This window comes from Sceloporus occidentalis, unplaced genomic scaffold (assembly GCF_023333645.1).
Source record: "Sceloporus occidentalis isolate IW3139 unplaced genomic scaffold, rSceOcc1.0.p SCAF_105, whole genome shotgun sequence".
Lineage (NCBI taxonomy): Eukaryota > Metazoa > Chordata > Lepidosauria > Squamata > Phrynosomatidae > Sceloporus > Sceloporus occidentalis.
Genome location: NW_028317085.1, coordinates 258,555 through 285,158, shown reverse-complemented (window position 1 = coordinate 285,158; position 26,604 = coordinate 258,555). Strand labels below are relative to the sequence as shown.

General features: G+C 38.2%; 1 protein-coding gene across 1 annotated transcript in view; it reads left to right on the top strand.

Moving 5' to 3' along the window:
* The first annotated feature begins 3,215 nt into the window (after positions 1 to 3,215).
* Positions 3,216 to 26,604, top strand: part of LOC149283364 (uronyl 2-sulfotransferase-like) — a 115,370-nt gene continuing 91,981 nt past the window's right edge. The window contains exon 1 of the mRNA XM_089497604.1: positions 3,216 to 3,441. Within this exon, the coding sequence (XP_089353730.1) occupies positions 3,216 to 3,441 (226 nt within the window). The remainder of the gene's footprint in view (positions 3,442 to 26,604) is intronic.

Below are 26,604 nucleotides of genomic sequence, written 5' to 3'. Positions count from 1 at the left end.
TATGAGAAGACCCCAACCAAGACATGAATCTGAATGTCGGGCATAACATTTCCCACACAACACAGGGGTGAAAAAAACTAGACACTTAAGCTATTGTAAACTGACATAGAATTGCTATCAACCATTGCTGACTGGGGGGTGCAGCAGAGTACAAGCTCCTTATCAGCCTTTGACTGGGCACATAAGCCCATATAATATGAAGGGAAAGGAAAAGGGAAACCGTAAAACAATGGACAAAAAGAGAGGCTTCCAATTCCAATTCAAGGGGCACACAAACGCAACAATAAAAGACAAAATATGCCTTTCTTTCTTTTTTTCTACCTATCTTTCTCCTTTTTGATAGAGAGGTTAAGGCACAGTAGACATTGAGATTAAGCCCCCACCCACTGTCTCCCCATGTACAGAGTAGGGCAGAAGAAGCCGAGGCAAAGAGAAAGGGGAGACCAAAGAGGTTTCAAAGTCAGTTCAAGTGCTGGGTGGCATCAAACAGCCTCAATGAAAGGGTTGGGCAAAGTCAAGAAGTGTTGCAGAGCAGGAAGAAGCATTGCAGAGCATTTTGCTGTAGCATACACAGATGGACACACGGAAGGAGAACATAGGGCAGTGGTTAGTGAAAGAGGTGCAAGAAATTTAAACGCTGAGCAGGACAGGAACCAGAGCACTATGTGCACTCTGATTGGATCTTACTTTAAGCCCCACCTAGCATGATTGATATTTACTATGGTGACAAGGCTATTATATATATATTAGACTTGTGCATTTGGATTCGTACAAATTGTAAATTTACTGAATTTTGGTAAATTTGTCAATTAGTAGCTTAGAGAGTAGTTTACTCTCTCAAATTCTCGGCATAACAGAATGAGAAGGGAACAGAAATAGGAAGCTCACTCTGCTATCCGCCCCAGGTACTTCTGATGAGGGGGTGCCACACTGGCACACGGGGTGGTCTACCCCCGGGTCAGTCCAAAATTGTTCACAAAGGGACAGTCCATGTGGGACTGGTCTTTGTGAACAATTTTGGACCAGCCTGGGGGCAGCCTGCCCCTTTGTGATAATTTGGCAGCCCCTGGTGAGTGGCTGCAGCCCCATAGCGGGGTCATTGTGTGTGTGTGGGTACAAAGATGTCAGAGACAGGCTGTTTGTGCACAACGATGGCACTGTTAACCTGATTAAAGACAAAGATGTCAGTGACAAGCTGTTTGGACACAAAGATGGCACTGCTAAGCTGTTTGGGTACAAAGATGTCAGAGGCAAGCTGCTTGGGCACAAAGTTGGCACTGTTAAGCTGTTTGGGAACAAAGATGGCACTATTAAGATCATTGGGCATAAAGATGGCACAAAGATTGCACTTTATGTATGGCACAAATGGTGTCCGAATGTACATGTGCTAATTCAACCAATTTTAGCATCAGTGATCTTTCTTGTATAGTTGTGATGACTCGGTATCCACGCTTAACATACAGAGAGGAATTGGTGGAGCTCAAATAAGAAAAGGTGGAGCCTAAAGTGAAGGAGGGGAACAAAAGAGGAAGGGCTTGAGTTTAGTGATATAAGTGTGGCCTGGGTAGAAAGGGGTGGGCAAATTAAGATTAGGAGGCATGTTTAGTCAGGCCAAGGACAGCACAAAACCTAAGTACACCACTGCTTACAATGCTAATGGGCATTATTAAAAAGCCATCCATTCGCTCCTACTGGAGCATAAGCTCCATCTGTACTTCCCCCATTTACACCCAGTCTATGGCTAGGAAAAGGTATGAAATGATCCTTCATTTATTGCATTTTAGTGACAACAGGCTGTGTCCCCCTATAGAGCTGTATAAAATCCGTCCTCTGATTACCCACCTCACTGCCAGGTTTGCAGAGGCTTATACACCTGGAAGGAATATCTGTATGGATGAATCCCTGATAGAGTATAAGGGAAGGTTCATATTCAAGCAGCAGGCCTTTCTAGTATACAAGGAAACGGATAACCACTTTGACCCTCCAGGTTGCCTGGAACATCTCGGAGCCTGTGACAAGATTGTTTGCGACCTCATATTCCCCCTTAGAAACAAAGGGCACCACTTGTATGTAGATAATTTCTACATGAGTATCCCTTTGTGTTTTGATACACTAGCTTACAGTACTATATGTAAAAAAAAACGCATATGTATGCATACCCTGGACTGTTTTAAAAAATATATGGTTTGAAGTAAATTAAATTGTCTGGCTTTACAGATGTCCTAAATAGAACATGGGCACAGATATGTGTCTTATATCACATTCGGTTGGATGAAACATTGATATAATAATATAATCACAAGGAAAACTTAATTAAGTATGCTGCTGGACAACATGAAGAACAATGGAATTTGTTATAAAGCGATTCTAAAGTGGAAATATATAAATTACAAGTGTTGTGAGGTAACTTTGTGCCTGCTCTGTTTGAAAAGAAGTCAAGAAAGAACACAGGCTTCTGGACATCCTCATGATGTGGTGCAGTTGGAGACTGTTCAATGTTAAGCCCATTTTTTTTCCAGAAATCCAGTTAAAGCCCCAAGGGGTCGCTGGTGTGGAAATAAAGGCAGCTCATCAGAGAAGAGGAGGGCTGGGGAAGACGAAAGAGAGAGCGAGAAATGAAAACAACTTTCTTCTCTACTTGCACACAGAAAAAAGCAAGCCTACTGTTTTCGAGGCAGAAGAAAATCGTAATCTGACACCAAACTTCAACCTAAGGAAGGAAAGTCAGGAGGATTGGTGAACTGGATAAGAGAGAACAGCCTGCCGGAGACCTCAAGCTGCCCTGCAGCCCTGTAAGGGAAAGAGTGGGAGAGGAGGGGTGAGGGAGAGAAAACTGAGAGAGAACAGTCGGGGAAAGAAAGGAGGAGAGGGAAGGGGAGGGTCAAGGAGGAGAAGATAGAGTGAAAGAAAGAGGAAGACAGGACGGCAGAAGAGATGCATTGAGACACAAAGCTGGAAAGGAGGGAGAAAGAAGAAGAGCTAAGGACAGGGGAGAGGACACCGAGAGCTGGAGTGGGAGGCATAGAGAGGAGAAAATAAGAAACCAAAGAGGACTTTGTGATTGCAAGTGCCAGGGCCACGGAGAGGAAGATGTCCTGAATTAAGACGCCAACACAAACTCCGTCCAACTTCTCAAATGAGCCAGAAAGCAGCACTTCTCATCTTCAGGCGGATGGGTGACCTCTTCCTGCCGATCTGCGCAAGGAGGAGATATGATGAAGAAGAACACTAATAACTGCAAGATCAATAACCATCATGCTCCGAAAAACAATGTCCACGGTGCTCCTACGAAACGCTGGATCTCTTTGGTATCTCAGCGCTTTTCGCTGCGGGACTATAGCTTCTGCATGGCTACGCTGCTTGTCTTCTGCTTGGGCTCCCTCTTCTACCAACTGAACGGGGGACCTCCTCGGATCCTCTTGGATCTCCGCCTGTACCTGGGTAAGTCGGGTGATTGACCACCTCCTGCCTCTCTTGCATTATGACTCCCACCATTCCTCCCACATTACGGCACGGAAACATCTGCAGAGACACATGTGGAGCTTTATTAGTCATTTAAAGCTCAGTGTATCTCTTCTGTGATTTCACTGCTGCACACGTGCTATGTGGCAAAACCTTAACTATGTGGCACGTAGTAATACCACGATCCCCCACCCCCTGTAATACTTTTAAGAGGTTTAGTGTTACTTCATAATGATCACCAGGTTTATTCATTATAGAGGGCATAAGATGCATAGAATCATGCAGAGTGATGTCCTGATCATCACAATCTTAAAACCTGATTTCCAGATGAAGACAGTATATATATATATATATATATATATATAAATGTGTATATATATATATATATATATATATATATATATATATAGATCACACGTTACAAGGCATAGCTGCTAGATTCTTAACATACTCAAAGCACTTATATAATATGTACTATAGGGGAATATAATGCCTTTACATTAGATTGTGGAGAGAACAGTGTGATGAGCTGGCTCTGTAACTTTCTGACATGTTATGTGTATCCAACCATAGGAATGCCAGAGCAATGTGCAATCAACAAGTGGTTAAATGTGTCATACAGCTTAAACTCTTTTCAGGCCTGCTTTTTTATAATTTATTTTATTTCTTTTGGGGGAGGGGGGCATTTGCTGTAATGATAAACTTTTGGAGTCTGACTCTGTTTAGTAATGTCTAAAACATGTTCTTACACATCGGGTTTTAATCCATACCAGTATCAAGTGCCCTGGTTGAGCCTTTGACATGTTTAACTGGCAGCTGTGAATGCTAATTGTGTCTGTTTTAGTTTGTTACTGGTTACTAAGTGGCTCAGGTGTTCTCTCTGATTTCAAGCAGGGCCCTTCTTATCTGTTGTTTCTGTAAGTCAAATTGTTATGTCCTGTTTACTCATTGTACAGCGCTGCGGAATATGCCGGCGCTATATAAAGCAAAAAATAATAATGGAAGCAATAGCTGTGTGTATAACTAATACTTAATACGTCATCTGGACTTGGTAGGTTCTTCTGTACTTGTAAATGCAAAACTAGTTCATTTTGATCAACCACAAGTGTCAGCATTTGTAGGAAACTAAGTGTTAACTGAATTCAATTCCTTCCAAATGCAGTGGCAGAACTGATGCCCCACAGCAGTCAGACTTGGCACAGCCGTGATCAGTTAATGAACAGTGATTTATCCAAGTGCCTAAGTCCATGTTCAGAATGAGCTGCACTTCAGTTCCCCAAGTTTTAAATATCCGGTTTTAAATATTCATGAGACCCCCAGATTTTATGTGTAATCATTGCAATTTTGTGTTGCTAAGTTGGGTTTCATAAACATGACAATGCAATATGTAGGAGGTATGTATGTATGCGGTACAACAAATGCAGCCATTATTATAGGGTCATGTAAACAGAAGAAATGACAAGGCAAGCAGGTGTTTGACATACAACAGGTTAAAATCCAATATCGGGAAATGTACGTCTCCAAGTAATGATAAACGATGACTCTGTTCCTTCGCATGGTAAACTGTTAGGAAGAAAATAAGAAGTGATTTTCATCTGCTAAAATGATTAATTGGGAAATTAAATATTTAACATGTATGCCTGATACAAGCATGGAAACTGAGCTGTTTTTTTCCACTGCTGAAAGTGTGTCTTAGTAGTTCAAACGGAAAGACACGCTTGGTCTGAGTATGGCAGAAGCCAATCAAGAACATACACAATACCTTTTTAGGGCTAATAACAGGACGGTTATATTTAGAACTTGCCAGATTTACATAGTGGTTAAAAGTTGCGTAATATCCTGATGTCAGTTTCACTTTACAGATGCTGGCATGCAGTAAATTATGATAGTAATTATCAATCATCTTTAATAACCCACCGTCATTTATTCCTGTTTATTAGGCTGCTATGGCTGTGTTTGCATTTTTACGAGGCTCAGGGTTGTAATTATGCCTCTGTCACTGACACATGTCCAGGTTTGTAGTTGTGACAAATAGTTTATTTGCCAAATGTAGCAGAAAACAAAGTTTCCATGTCTCATATAATGAATTATATAGTTATGTAGTATACGTTATGTCTGAACATTGCTTGACTCAACTCTAAACTGTTAATCAAAGGTTGATGCCATCCTTGCTAGGATACTGATCGAGGAGTGTTTAATTGTGCCATGCAGGCCAGATGTGGCCCGTGTTTATTTTTTATGGTCACCAAAGGACCATAAAATGTTGTTTTTGTAGGGCTAGACCACCATGTTTCTAGCGACAATGACATGTTCTCATTATGTGTATTTCTTAAAATGTAAAGTTTTTGTTCTCATGGAACCATTAAATGACCCTTACTTATAATAAAAGTAAAGTTTGCATAGCCTTTAAAGAGATTAGGAAAAAACAAACAAACAATGTTGGATCATTTTGACAGTAAAGACCCTAAAACAGAGTATGTATTGTTGGCAGACAGATCCTGTATTGTTTGCGCTGGAGACTTGGAAGACATTACATTTAACATAGATTTAAAATTCTCCATGTATATTTGTATAAAAAAATGTGGTGTCTGGCACCTTGTTAAGTTGCCAAGACCGTCCGTAATTTTTTGTATTTATTTTGCAGTGTCATTTGACACCCAGCTCTGAGTGGCATTTGTAATGCTAAAGAGTTCTATTGAGTTGAGCAAGTTGTGCAGGACACCCAGTATAACTTCAGAGAGACTCACCAGGATCTGATTGTGTGTGTGTGTGTGTGTGTGTGTGTGTGCACAACCATGGTGAATTGTTCCTGCAAGAACGGCTGAGCTGGCTATTGATTCCAGCATAATTAACTTGGCAAGATTGTAATTTCAAATTGATGGTAAGTTAACAGAATCTTTCTCTCATGTTCCTACTTATTCACTAAGTAACAATCTAAAATGTAATATGTTATGATGTAGAGAACGACATGCTTAGATAAAATGGGCAGTAAGGCTAATTTTGTTGGGTGTACGCGTTATATAGGTTGGGAAGATGTTTCAATTAAACTAAACTCGCTGTTTAGTGAATACACATCATGGTCCTAAGGCTTTCCTAGATATAATACACAGAGAGTAACGCACAAAATGTAATATATGTACTGTATGCTTATTACAATTTATTAAAATTCTCAGTGCCACAAATGGTATAGATTAAATATTAACCATAGTATAAAGCAGACTAAATAGATCTTAAAACATTTTTTCAACACGCTTTATATTTTGTTTAGCTCTAAGATCCAAGATATTACACCTGTCTAGAATAAAACATTATTATCGCATACATCTCAACTTTCTAGATTGTTCTGTGGTACCCAAGAAATTAAGACAACTGGAATTGTTTCCCTTTGATAAAAGTTTTTCTCCTATATAGGCCTAAACTAAGCATTAGTCTAGTGTGAGAAACTGCAAGGTACACATTTTAATACAACCTATTTTAAAGAAGGGACTTGGGTTTGGCAGAATAACACAATATACTTGGTGGAGTGCAATACTTACAAAATAATTTTTTCTTTTTGTTATAATAATCTTTTTATAGACTCAGCCTATGACTGACAGTATTTTGATGAAATTCATGTACAGAAGGTCGACAGGGTGAAAACTTTATTATATCTTGCCTTCTGCTGAAAAAAAGTCTGTCCTTTTTCAGTTGCCAATTATCAACCTCGTATTCCCTTGGATTGTGACTTTAGAGACTGATTCTTCTATACCTTCAACGAATAATGTCATTTTAGTGACACATACTTCTTATTAATTTTAAAGAGAATCTTGTTGAATGTTCAGAGTCTCACATTTCAGTTCCCTGGACACTTTCTCTACTTCACAAAACCGTTACCTAATATCATTAAAGGACATATGGAAGGATTCACTGAGCAGCAATAATCTACATTGGTGGAAATCATAGTTTGCTAAACATTAGAATTTAGGTCAAATTCAGATCACATTTAAACGATATGTATCTTGTCGAACTACAATAATCATCAAAGGGATATGCAAGTGCTATAACTATGGGTCAGATTTGCATTGTGCAATAATGACTTTTTAAATGGGTTAACCAATGCACCTGTTGCAGAGCTGCTTTGTGTCTTCTGCTGTGTCTTTTATGATGTTCCGTAAATGTGAGTGCATTACTAAATTAAAGGATATCACACATATTGAAGACTATATTACACTATATGTATCTGTCTTTTTTATATATATATATATATATATATATATATATATATATAATTAACCTCATCATTTTGAGATATCAGGTTAATATATTTCATCCAGTGTGTTTATATGTTTGCACCAGATCACTTTCTTTCTATGTGTGGTATATGTGACTGATGTAAAATAATTTATTTAGAAACATTTCTGTTATCAATCTTCCTTTCATAAATGTACAACTACACTGTGTAATTCCAGTTAGTAATGTGAAAGTGTTCAAATACGGTATACAGTCATTTTACTGCAAGTTGCTTTAAATCTTTGCTCTCAAACCTATTTTAGATCTTCATTTTCATCCTTGACTGGATCATTTGTGGCAAAGCTGGATCATTTATGGTTTATTACTAGACGGTGGCACTGCTCATGCTAAGCTGACTGTGCATAATAGTGACAAAAATGTTTGGAAAAATACTTTGCAAACATTTATTAAAGGGATCTAGCCTGTGTTAACAAGACCCCTTAACTTGTATGAAACAAACAGATTCAAATAAGATGTAGTCAGAAATAAGCTCCAATGCCACATCTACTGTTTTATTAAAACAAGTACAGCGCATGTTTATGTTGACTAGCACTACACAGGATGCTTTAGTGTATATCCTTAGGATTGCCATGCAAAGTGACAGATATTTTAATTCTATTCTATATTGGCTGGATGCTGCCCTAGGCCAGACCAAAGCAGTGCTCCAGCTGCCCCTACCACTTATCTCAGCAGCTGCCTTCCACCTTGCAGAGCTGGCATATGACATCATCTTCTGGCATGCTGCATTAAAAAAACATAAGGCATAGAATGAGTTCACTATTTAGAATGTGCTGCAGGCTCAGATCAATATCAATCTCCCATGTAACTGGCCCAAGGACAGGGGAGGGCTGGCAGCCTAAGGCCTGGGGGGCAAGTCTAGTCAGGTGGCCCGTTTCGCCACCGAATCAGCCCACTATACATGCCCATCTTTTCCTGATTTTCTAACGCATATTGATGTAATGTGATGGGACTGGGAGTAAAAAAAATTATGTTAATACAAAAAACAGCTAATCTTTGTAACAAAATAAAATTTAAATATGGAAAAATTGGACCCTAGGCATTTCCTTGGGCCCCTGCCTGTAATTATCCCCAGAGTCCCTTTGTCCCTCATTCACTAAGCCACACCTCTGTTTTACTTACTTCCGGTAGTTCAGGTATAGATCAAATAAACAACACAAGTAAACAGCACGATGTATAGATCAACTGAATAAGAAATGCAAACTATGTATTTGCAGGTATACATAAATAATGTATGCAAACATAGCATAGCAGAATAACACACAAACCCAGCTTTGCAGGTACAGATCAACTGGAAATCACATAACAACTAAGCATTAAAGGTATAGATAAAAACCCCTAAATTACAGGCATAGATCACAGGATGCACACCCCCAAAGCCAGTCCAGAGGCTCTCTGCCACACCGACACCCAGACACACACACCAGGACAGGCTCTGCCACACTGACACCCAAACACACAGACACCAGGACAGGCTCTGCCACATCAACATTCAAACACACACCAGGACAGGCTCTGCCACACCAACACCCAAACACACACACACACCAGGACAGGCTCTGCCACACAGACAGCCAAACACACAGACACCAGGACAGGCTCTGCCACACCGATATCCAAACACACACACACCAGGACAGGCTCTGCGACACTGACACCCACATCCAAAATGCTTTCCACACTGGTTTGTTTGTTTGTTTTTCCCCCTTGTGTATTGATGCCCAGCCAGCCCCCCCCCTTTGGTTTTAATGTATTTCCCCCCACACCCTTGTGTATTGCCCCATGTGGATTTGTGCCCCCAGCCAGACCCCTTTGTACATTATGCCCCTTGTGTATTGCCCCATGTGGATTTGTGCCCACAGCCAGCCCCCTTTGTACATTATACCCCAACACCCTTGTGTATTGATTTATGTGATGTCCCCAGCCAGCCCCCTCCCTTGTGTATTGATGCCCCCTTTGCATTGTTAATGACTGACCCATGTAATTTGAACCCAGCCCCCCACCCCCCACCTTTGTGTATTGATTTATGTGGTGCCCCAACCACCCTGTTGTGTACTTATACCCCCTAGCCACCCCCATTTTGCATTTAATTGTTGTCCCAATGCAGCCCCCCCCTTTGAATATGGCTCCCCTTCCGCCTATTACCCCAACTATTTTCTTTATTTTTTTAATACTTACGTTTTTGCCGCATCCTTCACTGCTGCTGTGCTCCAACGTGCTCTTCTAGCTGTCACGAGGAGCTGTTCCGTGTGACTCCGCCCCCTTGAGCGGCCCATCACATTGACGATGTGACGTGCCGCTCAAGGGGGCGGAGTCACACAGGACACTGGGCGGCACTGCGCAGGCACGCTGGCCGCTTAATGTTTTAAAGCGGCCAGCGTGTCTTAGGGCCGCTTAATGATTAACCATTGCAGCCGATGTGGCTGTGACTCTTAAAGCAGCCGTAAGACACGCTGGCCGCTTTAAGAGTCACAGCCACATCGGCTGCAATGGCATTCCGGTGTGCCGGCCACTTCGGCCGGCCTACCGCGGATGCTGCGGGTGTTAAAGACGGCCCTGGTGTGGCCGAATCAGCCGCTTAAATGGGCGGCCGCGCGGCCGTTTAATGTAGATTCAGGGTGGCCTGGGGGGCAATTGCTAATTTTAAAGTAGATTAAGTAAATAAAATGTTTCTTTTAAACATTTTACTTTTTTACACCAATTGGAACATTTCTCCTGCATCACAGCATGCTTGAATGCCTCTTACCACTTGTATCGGTTTCACATCTGCTTGCTTCCTGTGTAAATTGTAAGAGAAACGTTTTGTGTCTTGTAAATAATAAGTCATGTTCAAAACCAAAAAAGTAGGGCGCTAGAAGTATAAAAGGTAAAATACATACAATAGAATAGCAATCAAATAGTACCCATAGAGACAGTATAATGGGATGGATTTCCCTTAAAAATAGATAGTTTACGCTCCAAAAAAATCATATAAAAAATTCTAGTGGTGCCCTGAATAACAGCAGGAAAAAAACAGCAAACATAAAAATTGCACGGGAAAGTGCACACGAGATTTGTGCAAATGATGCAGTTTATGAAGTTCTAATGAGGTAGATTCTCCGTTCATGTGCAAAATATGGTGCAATTATGTAAAGATGTCTTGAAGTATAAATTGCAATAAAATACAAATCTAAATAAATGAAGCGCTTCCGTTTGTAAACTTTGAAAAAGGTGTAGTTGATGAAGATATGTTGCGCTGGAAATTCCATGAGGTAAATTCCAAATAGGTGCGTACTCCTGTTTACAGGTGTAAACAATCTAAACACATTTAGGCTAGGTTTCCACTTGGGTATTTTTTGCGAAAACGCCCATAATAACGCCAATTCAGCCACACAGCGTTTTATTAGTGAAAAAACACTGCGGCCAGATGTTAGCTGTTCTTCAATAGGAAATCGCACAATGCCATATCCACTTGGCGTTTTTCTGTTTGGTGTTTTTTCAGTCCTCTTTGGCGTTTTACTGCTTTTTTGGGCTCTGTGGCAGTTTTTCAAAATTGCAGCATGTTGGCGTTTTTTGCAAGGAAATCTTGGCGTTTTTCTCCAATAGAAGTCTATGGGAGAGAAAAACGCCATGAAAAAGCCATGTGGGTTTTTTATGGCATTTTTTTCCACAGTTACACAAAAGGGGCAGGACCCAGGAAGAGGAAGAGCTGCCATTTTCCCAGTACTGTCCCAGTACTGTGGTAAAACTTTTATCTGCTTGTACACTGTGTGCTGTCTCTGTGTAATTTATTAGCAGCATGGCACCCAGAATTGCCTTTGATGTGTCCAAGCTTATTCAACTAGTGAGTATCCCTTGCAATTTGCACCATCATTTGGGGCCAATCTTCCTAGAGGAGCAGACATTCGGAATAAAGCATGCCTTACAAACCACAGAAAAGAGAAAAAAGGGTCCGCCGGGGCGTGTGTAACTAGAACTCAGGAGGAGGCAGAAAAAACACCAGAAAAATTGTCAAAACGCAGGAAAATGCAGTGGCAGTTTTCCTGGCGTTTTTCATCAAGAAAATAACGCAGGAAAAATACCCAAGTGGGAACCTAGCCTTATGACAATAGGCAGACATAAACCTGTCTGTTCCTGTTCACAACAAATTCAATATGGAAAGGAATGAAAATCCCAAAAATTAACAGGACTCAACAGAGGTGTCTCGACATAGATTTCATTCCTTTTGGGATGCCTGGCCCTCACATAATGTCCCCCAAACTGTGCTGCCACACAGTATCTGCATTCATCATATTGAGTTGCTCTGTCAACTTCCTGCTTCTGCTCTTCACTTAAAGTAAGGCTTTAGGAAACCTGTTATGATAGGCTGACAAAGCACAGTCTGAGCCAATCAAAACAGTACTGACATACACCCTCACTCTCTGCCTCCTATGTCTGCTGTGAGGAGCAGGCTGCTGCTGTATGAAGGCACCATATTGGATAGAGAGAGCTGGGTAGACAAATTATGACAGCAATATTAAAGAATCACAGACAAGATTGATGGGAAAAGTATGCCTTTAGGATTGCCGAGATGGCATAATCTGGCATTAGTTAGAATAGAATAGAAAAGGAGAAAGAAAAATGTGAGGAAAAAAAGGATTGGGAGTTCAAATACGGAAAAAAATGTAGAGTGGCTTGTTTGCAACAAATAAAGAAAAGTAGCTTGTTAAAACGTGGAACGAAAAAAGAGGGAGAGAAATGCTAGGAATGGCTGCTGATTCCCATGCACACGCAATGGAAATATACCCCCCAATATGCACACGACAGTTGCTAAATAAAATATACAAATTATAATATAACATAACAATATACAATATGCTCTTAAGAAAATCATTGTAAACATACGTGAATGTGAATAATACGTTGAATACTCACAAAAGCAATAATTTGAGATCTTGATACAGAGTATCAATAAAAGTTGGTAAAAATCATAGAAGGGCACATAAAAACCTCCATGTGCTTAATGAGAGAAGAAAAAACAATTATCAGCAATGACAAAATAATAACAAAAAGTATTCAAAACACAGAGAGAGTTATTATGTGTGAATTTCAGTCTCACGTCCAATAGGGGTTGGGAATGAATCTTGTTGTATTGGCAGTGTGTTGTGGAAATACTTAATATAACCTGGATGGAGCAGGTTGCATCACTGTTATAGTACTGAATTGGTTGTCTTTAGAGGTGCAGAGACAGCTGACAGCAACTGCTCTCTTCCTCTGTACTGATATATGTTGCCATTGATTGGCTACTTGAAATAGCCAGTCAGTTGCAGGAAGGTGCTCCTATTTAAATAAATGCTTGTCATGTATGTGCATGGTGGTCTGAACACATCTCCTGCATGTTATTTAGCTGGGGATGGGGAAAGGGGCAAAAGTATATGACATGTTCTGTAGAATCCTCAATGCATTTGCAAAATGGACACCACAAACATTTAAAGGGGCTACACAGAAGTGAGTATCCCTTTAATGGCAGCACTTGTATATATTTTTTGGCTGATCTCTGCCCGGTTCCTATTCATTTTCTGTATCCATAAAATGCCATGTCTATTCTCCTCTTACAGTGATACATCAGCCTATCAATCCCTCAAATTATATGTCTAGTGAGCTGCATTACAGGGAGTAACAACAAAAAAAGGTCAGATCTGCTTTGAATGCACTGAAGAGGTTATGTGTCACAGGTGTACTGCGCAAGATTTTCACTTTCACTCTGACTATGTTCTTTCTTGAGAAATTTGAGTAGAGCCATAACCAGGGAACTTGGCGTCTTGGTCAAGGCCACATGTTGTTCCCTAATGTCATATCCTCTTGCAGAAGTGGAGACAACCATAAAGAGGTGTTGGAAATCTCAAGTTCACCCCTCACCTTGCAGCACCTGGGGCAGCTGCCCTTTTAACATCAGCCCTGGGTTGTTTTTTTATATAATTACAGTTCATTAGATGAAATGATAAGCTTTTTGAAATATTTATTCTGTGATTTACTATTATTATGGTTTGTGAATTCAAGCAGAAACACAGTTTGCAAGCTACAGTATATTGTATAATACGTAGCGTTCCACATAAATTAGGTGAATGCAGCCTGGTTACTCTTGTTTATTGACTAGGAAGATAAACAGTTCATCAAACTACTTACTAGTTTGAAATATAAAACATGCCTATCTATCAAAATCAAGGGCAAGCTGCATATGCTCTGTAGAGACTAATATGTGGCTTTTTATGCGCACATTAAACTAACCTTTACTAGGTTCTTAAAGACATGTAATGTGGGTGTCTGTGGAAGAAATGAACTCACTAAGTCAACCAAACTCCTTTGACCCTGAAGCGGTGCTATAATTGCCAGGTTTACTTTACATTCAGGCCTGTAGTGATTCATTCAGTATTGGTGGTAAAATGACTACATTTTAAAGGGGTGTGCAATGATCTCATTATGGTAATTTGCACAAATTGAGGTAGGAGGTTGAGCTGCAAACAGTTCTTTATGTACAATAATCTTTTGATGAAATTTGAGGAATCATAGAAATAAAAATTCTGAACATGTAAACTAGATACTAGTGTACAAAAAGTAACAATGACAACAGACAACAATACAAAATAGCAGGTATGGTAAAAGCTAGATGATTCTAAAAACAGATGGACATGTTTTTCTAGTGGAAGAAATAAATAAAAGGAAAATTACTCATTTACTACTTTGGAACTGTCAGATTTTAAAATACTTTTGGCACCAGTAGCCAGTAGGTTTCTTCCTAAGCGGCTGTTTTACTATATATCTAATGATCTTAAGAAAGCATCTGAATTGTTCAATAATGAGGACCAGGGCCACATGTATGCAGTATACAGTCGTGTGTGTCTTTATTTGATCGATTTGTTGATCTTGTGTGTCTAGTTCTCTCAGTTGAACTCTTTGTGTTGCCTACTCTCTAAGGATTGAGTTGTACAGAAATGAAGCCTTAAGGTAAAACCAGTTGGCCTCGGAGGACTGAGCACAGGAGGGCACATTGTGGAAGGAAATCAGCATTCACCAATCATTCCATCACTCACATTACCTGAATTAACCCCAAATTGAGCTTAAGTGAAATTCAGGGTTTTGTAAATTATACCCCTTGTTAAAACTGCAATAAAGAAGCTCCAACACACCCAGTATTTACATCCATCTCTCTAGAATAAACAGTTTTTAATATACAACCTACTTTTATCTGTCTATCTAATCTATAATAGTAGATAGAGACACAGCCAATATGTATACATTTTTGAGATTCCTTTTTCTATTTTCCTATAGAACACTTTGTTTTCATACAGATTCATACAGTCTGTGAAGTGTCATGCGGTAGAACAAGCAAGACTCAGCAAGTATACGGATGCACTCTCTGTGTAATCTGACGTGTTATTTCATGAATGTGATCATGAAAACCACCTAGTAACTTTCCTAGGAAATGTACAAAAAAAAAAAATAGTTAATCTGGAGTCCACAGAAATAATAAACATCTAAACTATGCAAACTGTGACCTGGAATAAAATACATGGATATAAAAATACTCAGGTTATTGATTTTGTTTTATTATGTCTATAATATTTGTTGACCGTATTGAAAACAAGAAATGCATGCAACAAATTCCTTAAATGTTGAGCATATAGTTTTATAGAGGAAAGTAGTTAAAATAAAGAAGTAGTCTGGTAGTTTTTCTAAGTCATCACTTCCCTAAGGCATTCATACTGAAATCCCTACTTCTTATTAACAGGATGAAACCATTCTCAAAGCCCTTAGGTTCTTGCATATTTGTGGTCGTGTCCTCTTATATGCACACAGTAGTGAAGCACTGCCCAGAAAGCCTGAAGAAAAAAACATGATTTTTCTTGGCTTGAAAGCTAGTTATCTACTAATGTATTTCAAAAATTGTAAAGTAATATGTTTTTGGTTTCATGCAACCACAGAAAAGCAATGTTGACAACCTAAAATGTATTCTTCCTAAGGATGTCTAGTCAAGATGTGCGGATATGTCATTTAAAAATACTTCATTGAAATCCTTTTATTGAAGTAATAATCCACAGCACTTAGTGATAAACCATCATTCCTCTGTTTTCATTTTCAGATGTATATATGTTCATATACACTACTGTTTTAAAGTTTGAGGTCACATAGAAATCTCCTTGTTTTTGAAAGAATATTTTTTTTGCATTAAAATAACATCAAATGGATAAAAAAACAGGCTAGACATTGTAAATGTAGTTATTGTGGCTGGGAACAGCTGATATGTAATGGAATATCTTCCTAGGTGTACAGAGGCTTTTTATCAGCAACCATCACTCTCTTCTTCCAGTGACATGTTCTGTTAACCAATCAAAGTTTAAGTTTAAAGGGTCAATTGATCATTAGAAAATGTTTGCAATTATGTTAGTACAGGTAGAAATGCCCTTGTTTTCCATTATCTATCTATCTATCTATCTATCTATCTATCTATCCATCATGGCAAGAAAAAGTAAGGGAACCCTTTGGAACTACCTGGTTTTCACAGGTATAGACCAACACAATGTGCTTAACCCCTTCACGAAAAAGCCCATACAGGCACCAAATGCAGTGGATGGAGTACTTTAAAACTGCTGCAATCACAGTGCAGTGGTGGCATCTCACCTTTCATGGAAGTCTCCTCACCCCAAAATGGCTGCCATTGAACCACTAAGAAAATATAGTGGTAGCAGCTAGTTAAAAAATAACTTAGGAAGCATTCAATGACCAAGTCCTAACTTCAAATCAGTGTTGCTGAAATGCTTTGATATCAAGGCATTCAATTACACACAAATAAAACCAAAGCACCCTGAGGGCCATCAGTAAAAGACATGATGCCATTAACAAGATGGCGGCTCCCATTAAAAAGCAAACAAGTTCCTAGAGGGTTTGTCCAGGTAGTGCATTCAAACATGCAATGTGATTAGTTAAAAGTTGAGTTAAAATATCTGCATTTGAAATACCATTGAGTGTCTAGTTTTCAGAAATAGATGGTTTGCACACCAAAAAAAAGCTGAGAAACTCTGAGAGTGCAAAGAACAGTTATAGTTAGCCTGCTTCAAAGACCATGCAGACATGGTGGTGTGACACTACTGAGTCCCTTTAAATGTCTGAATGGGTGTAATTTACAGTTGGGGATAAATTAAATGTCATATTAAATAATATAGCATCCACAATCGGTAAGTGAAAGTGGGTCAAACCATTGGTGTATGCCAGGTGTGCACCTCTCAGTCGTAATGTCTTACGGCAGAACAAGTAATTTCATTAATTTTTATTTGAGATGCCCGTGCTCAAGCTAAGATATGCAAAATCATGGCCTGTTGCAGCCCACAAGAGCTAGAGTTATGCCCACCTGGTCTAGCCTATAGCAAAGCTTAAATCAATAACTATAATAATGTATCTGTCTGTATATTACTTAGTTTGCTTAAATGCTAATTAGGGTAGAGACGTTCCCCTGTCTCACTGCTATTTTACTTTTATAAAAGTTGGCTTTTACGCAAAGATTGAGTCCTGTTGAATGCAGTAACAAAGTAAAATGGTGTGTAACGGACGTTGAAAGAAAATCTTCAGTTAAAGTAATTGAGAGGGTTGTGGACAAGTGACTCCAAAAGACATTTGGAAGTGATTAGGTTTTTTTAAGCATAATCAATCAGAGTGTACTGCAGTCAGTCTATGCTGATTTAGAGCTCCTGTTTATATTTGTGTCTGCATCTCCCACTTTAAGCAAGCGATCTACATAAAAAAGTAGTGAATGCCAAAAAAAGAATTTTAAACATTTCATCTATACCCCTGAAGGCCTTAAAGGGAAACGCCCACCATCCTGACCAATATATTTTTAATAAAGCTTTAAGTAACAGTGTTTAAGTGTAATTTATACTTAGATAATGTTTAATAAGTTTTATCTGAAATTACTACATTTTTATTTACCTCAATGGTTTCACCCATGATCCTCTTGTAATTGGGAAGCTTGTCCTTGCAACCTGGAAAGTTCGGAACACTGGACTAATTACTTTACATGCACTGTAGTGTCCACTTCCTATACGAAAGCCATGTATTGCTCAAAAACGCCATAGAAAACAGATTTATTATTGCATAAAATATTGATCGCTATTTGACCCGACTGAAGATGGGAGTCCCCATCATATGTTTCACACATGACTGGTGGCCGTTTCTGTTTCTGATGTGGGCATTACAATGATAAGCTAAGGCTATTTTGTTTATTGGCGGTGGCCATTTTGTGCATTATTTTTAAATCTCAATACACGGATTTTCAAAGGCATCCGCAAATGCCCTCCATGATAAACAAAATGGCCACTGCCATTCATTGTAATGCTGTAATGCCAGCATCAGTAACAAATATGACAGCTACGCATTGCGCGAAATGTCACATACAGACAGGGACGCCCATCTTTGGTAGATTCTGACCGATATTTTATTCAGTGCTATGCTGTATGGGGAGTGTGGGAGCTGAGTGTATTGCCTATATCCTTTCATTAAAATTTTACTGCAATTATGTTGTTATTAGTGTTTAAGGACTTTAAGGGTCACTACAGTTGTCTTTTAAGGGTGCTAAAAATCTACTGCTAAGTTAACTCCTCTTCCTTACAAATTGTTACTTCACTTTAAGATGGAAAAGCTCTTCCTGTGTGAAATTCTGTGTATGTAATTGGTCAAATAAACAATGGCGTGCTGGACCACATAAATCTCTTTAGAGCACCACATATATAATTTCACCGTAGGCATGTACATGAACCCTGACCCTTTGTAACAAAAACTCCTCTGTGAATTAACATACAGCTAAATACAGCTGGATGTTAATGACATGGAGCCGTGTAGACATGGTTTGTAATTGTTTCCTGCAGGTATCTAACAAATTGAGAGTTTTTTTAGATTTATTTCGTATGGAAGCCTTCCATGGATCCCTGACAAAATCAAGCTGCCTCCTATGCCACATAAACAACAAAAGTTAAATAAATAAACTTGATTCAATTAATTTAGGCAAGTGAAACTTGAGCATACATTTATTATGATTTTTATTAATATTTTTTAATCTTGTAGCATATTTTTTCTACCTAGTATTATTTTGTAATTGTTGCTATATTGTAAGTAAATCTACCAAGACTTAGTTATTGCATTTTGGTAAGCCAAAGAATTATAATTCTTATTAATAGAATTTCTTTTAGATGGGGCTAACAATTTATGCAGCCCTTGGTATTGTACTGTATGATACACTCTGATTCACAAATGGAGACAAATGAATACATGAGACAGATAGGGCTCCACTTAATACTGCCACTATGGATGTGGCCGTTAAATTTATAAGTATTTATAGATGAGGTTACATAGTTAATAAAGTGGGACAAAAAGTCCAGCAAGTTCAGTCTTTCCATTACATCCACATGTATGTGAATTAAGTTGTAGGCAAAAAGAAAAATATCTGCTTAAGCTAATGCTCATTTTGCTCCAACAGGTGCGCGGATTTCTCCCCGAATTAACCGATTAATTTAATAAAATGGACCAATGAATGCCCTTCCTTGTTAATGAGTCTAGCTCATTCTTTAACGGATCTACATTATCTTCACTTACTACCTCTATAGGTAATGAATTCCAGATCTTTACTGCCCTCAATGTAAAGAATACCTTGCATTGTTTAATACATATTCTCCCAGGTTTAGATGATGGCCTCTTCTAATTTGCTCAGTCCTTGGGATGAACAGCTCCTCTGAAAAGGCCTTGTACTGACTTTTTATTCAATTAAATATGGTTATGAGATTGCCTCTGAGGTGTATTTCTTCCAGAATGCAATCATTCCATTATCTTGATTAATTTTTGTAACCATTTTTTTTTTTTACTCACTCCAGTTCCGAAAAATACTATAAGTGCACTGCTGTGAAACAGTATTTGTTCCTTCCAGATTTCTGCATTTTGTGTTTACTCAAACTGTTTTTCTCTTATGTTAAATCTAGTCGGATGATTTGAAACATTTACATGTGACAAACAAGCAAAAACAGAAGAAACTGGGAAGGGGCAAATACTTTTAATACTGATATATGTGAATGCCTCTCCTATTAAGTCTAGGCCGCACCTATATTTTGTCCTATAGATTTTCTGTATAAGCCAATACATTCATCTCACTACTGTGTAGTATGGGTTTGTGATATACTCTGTTTATATTAAGGCAGTAGGAAATGTCAACTGTTTGTTTAGCTACTTTATACATTCCAAAAAGGATGTTTACCATTTATATATACTACATTCAACAAGTTGTTTTACTCATAAAAGCAATCCCAAAAATGTTCCCACATTTTCATAATGTTTAAACAATGTAGAGCAATAATTTGTTTTAATACTATAATATATCTAAGCAACAGGTCTTATAGGCCCATCAGGTTCATTCATCAAAACCAACCTCAAATCTTATTTAATCATCGTTACCTGTATAGTAAGGCTATTTCATGTAATTATAAAGCATGGTCTGGTTTTAGGTACATGTTTTACTGAAACTGTGTTGTTTCACTTTTTAGAAAGTGTTATTTCTTAATCAAATATGTATTTTTATATTAATTTCCAACTATTTTGTGAAAGAGAAAAATCTGGGACATTCTGGTGAAATGTAACTGTTCAAATCCTTGGGATTTCCTATAAATTTCTGATGAACATAACCTTCTGTAATCACTTCTGGTATTTTATTGTGTTATCATGTTGGAACATAATCGTATTATTGTTTTAAATAGTATGTTATTTAGTAATATAATTTTTTTTTCCAATGCAATAATCTGGACTCCTTCGTATGAAATTATGCAATTACTTCCAGCAGTGCCAAATATATAGGATTATAGAAGTGGTAAAAGTTATCAAGAATGTTTGTTTGTAACTCTTTTCATTGTAAGGAATCTCCTGGTGGGCAAATAAAGCTGTTATTTTAATGAGGTCAAAATATGTGGATTATGTGTGGGCTAAAATCAGTATTTTTCTCACTATTTAAAAAAAGGTAATGTGAAAACAAGGCATGTTTCGATTACATAGAATGGCCTGAAGAACACCAAGAGTTTCCAGCCACCCAATAAGTGTGGTTAGACATTCCATAGAATACGCTCTCAGGTTGACACAAAATATAGATTTTCACACATCTTGCACTCCATAAAAATACTAAGGCATACATTCCATTCATAATATTTGGTTAGATCAGGAATGTTTATTAGCAAGTCAAATTTCTAGTGGTATTAAGCCTATAGATATATACAAAGCACATTCATTTTTGAACCTTCTGCTATTGCACACTATTCTTTGAAGCCACAACATATTCCTTAGCTAGTGTAAACAGTGTAACAGGAAAATGAACCTTCAACAATACAATGGATTTTCCTTTTAAAATATGGCAAAACTCATTTCAAAAAAATGTCACTTTGATAGCGACTATTAGGAAGAGTCAAAAAACAGTAATTCAAATGAGAAATACATATACCGTAAGAATATTTGTAGATGCAATGATGGTTTGCAGGTCATCTGGTAGACATGAAACTCTTTAAAACAGCTTTAGTGTTGTAACATTTTCAGTGCCAACCATGTAGTAGATATGTGGTTCACAATTTGTCCTCAGGAATTCAACCAGAGATGCCAGACATGGTGGTACTCTAACCACCTGTATCCTTAATCACAAGTGTAGTGTAGCTTTTTGAACCAGCATACTGACCATACTTCCATCAAAGGTCTTGCACTGTTGGAAGGTATACTGTACAAGCCTTGTGTAAAACATGACAGACTCAATGTTGAGATGAGGGCTCTGTGGAGGCTATACCATAACTTTTAGGACTCCATGTTCTTCTTTACATTGAAGAAATTACTTCTTTATGCTTAAGATTCATTAGTCCAGGTCATCTGGTAGACCTGAAACTCTTTAAAACAGCTTTAGTGTTGTAACATTTTCAGTGCCAACCATGTAGTAGATATGTGGTTCACAATTTGTCCTCAGGAATTCAACCAGAGATGCCAGACATGGTGGCACTCTAACCACCTGTATCCTTAATCATAAGTGTAGTGTAGCTTTTTGAACCAGCATACTGACCATACTTCCATCAAAGGTCTTGCACTGTTGGAAGGTATACTGTACAAGCCTTGTGTAAAACATGACAGACTCAATGTTGAGATGAGGGCTCTGTGGAGGCTATACCATAACTTTTAGGACTCCATGTTCTTCTTTACATTGAAGAAATTACTTCTTTATGCTTAAGATTCATTAGTCCAGGTCATCTGGTAGACCTGAAACTCTTTAAAACAGCTTTAGTGTTGTAACATTTTCAGTGCCAACCATGTAGTAGATATGTGGTTCACAATTTGTCCTCAGGAATTCAACCAGAGATGCCAGACATGGTGGCACTCTAACCACCTGTATCCTTAATCATAAGTGTAGTGTAGCTTTTTGAACCAGCATACTGACCATACTTCCATCAAAGGTCTTGCACTGTTGGAAGGTATACTGTACAAGCCTTGTGTAAAACATGACAGACTCAATGTTGAGATGAGGGCTCTGTGGAGGCTATACCATAACTTTTAGGACTCCATGTTCTTCTTTACATTGAAGAAATTACTTCTTTATGCTTAAGATTCATTAGTCCAGGTCATCTGGTAGACCTGAAACTCTTTAAAACAGCTTTAGTGTTGTAACATTTTCAGTGCCAACCATGTAGTAGATATGTGGTTCACAATTTGTCCTCAGGAATTCAACCAGAGATGCCAGACATGGTGGCACTCTAACCACCTGTATCCTTAATCATAAGTGTAGTGTAGCTTTTTGAACCAGCATACTGACCATACTTCCATCAAAGGTCTTGCACTGTTGGAAGGTATACTGTACAAGCCTTGTGTAAAACATGACAGACTCAATGTTGAGATGAGGGCTCTGTGGAGGCTATACCATAACTTTTAGGACTCCATGTTCTTCTTTACATTGAAGAAATTACTTCTTTATGCTTAAGATTCATTAGTCCAGAGCGCCTACTGCCTTTTTTTCTGCACCCAGTTTTTGTTTTCAGGAAAAGTTGCCTCCATGTCAGATTTATGGCTTTTTGCCCTCTTCTGACCAGGCTTCTCTGGACAGTAGATGAGTGTACCAGGGTACCACCTTGTGTTTTCTTGTTGTGCTCAGTCTTGTCATTGTGTGAGATTTTGTATTTTAACTGTCTTCAGTAGCCTCACCTTGTTAGTGAGTTTGGCTGTTCCTCACCCAGTTTTATTTCTTCTACACAGCTGTTTCTGTTTCAGTTAATGATTGGGTTGCAACCCACATATTAAATTGATTATCATTAACACCTGATTGGTATATTTTTTTAATCGTATACAGCCCATCGGTGGGCGGCCCCGCTGATGTTAATGGGAGTTCCCGCTGACGTTGGGGGCGTTCCCGCGGAGGAAATGTGGGACGTCCCATCACAGACTATAACGCCACAATGATGATGAGGGTCATAAAAGCTGTAGCCCACAAGACCTGATGCACTAGCGGTTACAAAAAGGGTGATATGATTGAGGAAAATGTATTTGATGCCTAATTAGATTTGTGTAACATATATCCATATAAGCCCCATATTTTATCCTGTCACGTAGTTGTAAGGGATAATGTACACTTTAAAACCGCAATATGTTAGTAAATAAAACAGACACATATTTCTTTGGAATAAACAGGCCGTGGACTTTTATTTAGTTTAACCAAATCACGTATTTCACAATAACAATCTTTAACAAAACTCTTGGCCCAAACCCAGAGTTTAACCGCCATATATAATTTACACAACATATATATATATAAAATGCCTACCGCCCTAAAAGCCAGCAGACAACCACCACATAACCAGTTCATCCCATGCGGGACAACTTTAACCCCAATAAAAGCACACAACATTTTTTTATTTTTTTTTAACATAAACGGGAGGGGGGGGGTGAGTTTTTCCAAAAGAGCTTCCATTTTCGCCCGCGGCTCTCCTGCACAGCTGCTATTACCAGCCTAAAAGGTCAGTAGCACAGCCAGCAGTTCGCCTTGGGCATGAAGAAAACGGCCCCCTCGGTCCCTCTATTTATAGCGCGAGGCGCCCTGTGCTATTTAGGCAGCAGGGCTCTACATATCTTGTATACTGTTTGCAATCTATTTGTATGTACAACCACAAATGAAGGATGCATTTACTAGGGTGGTCAGGAAATTATTGAGTATATACAGGAAAACATTAAATATATAATAATATATATATATATATATATATATACACACACACACATGTACCAGTACAAGATATAATGTGATAGTTTGCTTTAAATTATGCATTCATGAATAGCTCAGCTACTGAAAAATAAATGGTTTGCCCTAGATAATGTCTAAGCCATTTACAAAGCTATCACTTAAATATAACTAGTTTAAAACTACCAGAGGAAAAAAAATTTCTCATCTACCATCAATTTTTTTTTTTATTATTATATATTTATTATAACTGTACTTATATATTGCCAACAATTTAATCAGCACTTCTTACAATACATATATTAAAGCAGTATGACAAAACTATAATTGATCGACTAAGACAAACTGATACATTACGTAAAGAAGACCCAGCGCTCAATTGCGAAAAAGAGAAAACTTTACTTTTATGAAACCCTTTTTAGCATTTTAACACCTTAATCCCTTTAGGACATACAATTTCCGTATTTGCTTATAAGATGACCCTGGATATAAGACGAGCCCCCAAAATTTGAATATTAATTTAGGAATAAAAGAAAAAGCCTGAATATAAGACTATCCTATAGGAAAAAAAAGATTTTTTTGTTTTTATTTAATTTTATTTGCCAACCTGCCCCCAGGCTTGCCTCTCTGCCCCCCGGATATGCCTTATACCCCCTATATGCCACTCTGCCCCTCAGATATGCTGAAGAAATGACACTCTGCTACAATGTAAAGTAGTGAGTGTACAGCCTGTATAACAGTGTAAATTTGCTGTCCCCTCAAAATAACTCAACACACAGCCATTAATGTCTAAACCTTGGCAACAAAAGTGAGTACACCCCTAAGTGGAAATGTATATTTGTACACCTCCTTTCGGCTTTTCCCTGCTGTCTGCTCCGTTGTTCAGGCTTCTCCCTGTAGTCCCAGAGCACTTCTGGTCCGTAGTTTTAGGCTTCCCCAGCGCAATTCCACTCACTTTTCTGGGCCGGAAGTGCTCTGGGGAAGCCTAAACAACAAAAAGGAAGCACTCTGGTTCCATAGAAAGAAGCCTGAACAACGGTGTGGACACAGGTTAAAAGTCCATCTGAATTACATCTGAAGAAGAGACATCTTTATGTAACTTTATATCTTTTTCTAGGTTGGTTCATAAAAGGTATCAACTTTAATTTAAGACATGTCTTTCTCTTCATCTAATACAGCACTATTTTTATTAGATAGTTAAATAGATAGTTTATTGGATATAGGATATTCCTAATTACATCATGTGTTTTTCAACAGCCAGGCCAATTTAATGTCAGATTTGATGTTTTCTGCGAAACCAAGTGGTGTTAAATTTGCACTCAATGAATGAGCAAGTTGTTTAATGTGGAGTTGTGGTATTATAAACTGGGCCGTGACTGCAAGAAACAGCTGGGCATCACGAAATTACCTAATCTCCTAAATGTATGTGTAAGGACTGACACATACAAACCACTGAGGTATTTACCTCAATTTTTAATCAACTATTAGCACAAATGTTTTCTCGCTGCTCTTTCACATTCCACCAGTTTGTGTTTATGTTAAAATTCCGATGTTGTTCTTAGCAAAGCCTCAAATAAGTTTACATGTTAATTCAGAAAATATTTCAACTTTCATAGGCAGGAAAAACTTGTCTTATTATGAACCAGTGGTCTGTTCTTCCCACATAGTACTGTGGAAAAGTTTCAGGCAGGTGTGAAATAATTATTTTGAAAATATGAATAGTTTATTTTTATCATCTAAATCAAATCAGTATTTGGTATGACCAACCTTTGCCTTCAAAACAGCATGAATTCTTCTAGGTATAGTTGCAGACATCTTTTTTTAAGGAACTCTGCAAGTAGGTTGTTCCAAAAATCTTGGAGAACTAACCACAGTTATTCCGTGGATTTAGGCTACCACAGTTGCCTCCCCCCCCTCTCCTAACAAAAAATTACATAACAAATTTGCTTAACATACAATAGTATTTTGTTGAGGTTTTGTCTAGACCTGAGTATGGAACTCCAAGTCGTCAGTGCCATAAATATCTATCTCTCCTTTAACATGTAAGTTTATTAACTTCATCTCTCAATTACATGGCCAGTTTGAAGCTTGAGGCTTGGTCCTTCATCTCTGTGAACATAAAAAAATTTAACTGTTCCTTTGATGACACCTGGATAGTTTACTGAAAACTACTTTAGGGTATATATATTAATACCTAGTAGCCATGGTGCTAATGAGTTTTCATTTAAAGTCATTTTGGGCTTTTATATATTTATATATATATATATATATTGCTAGAATGTGGCTCTTGTCTTCTTAATATTTGAAACCCTGGTCAGTGAAACTATATTTTCAGAAGCAACATTTTTTATTAGCTTTTAAATAAAACCCCCACTGAAATTCTTCTTGAATTGTACCAAAGGGATCCAACATGAAAAGTAATACATATTTTATACTACAGGAATTGTGTTTTTGAGACATGATTACCTGTAGCAAATAAAACTTGGCTGAGTTGTAATAGTTGCATTGTCCTTTTGCATGCACCCAGTGCTTTCCATTTATGTACCACAGTTCTTTGGTGTGTATCTGTGCGGTTCACATGGTAGAATGTAACACCGGCCAAGGTACCGACAAAAAAG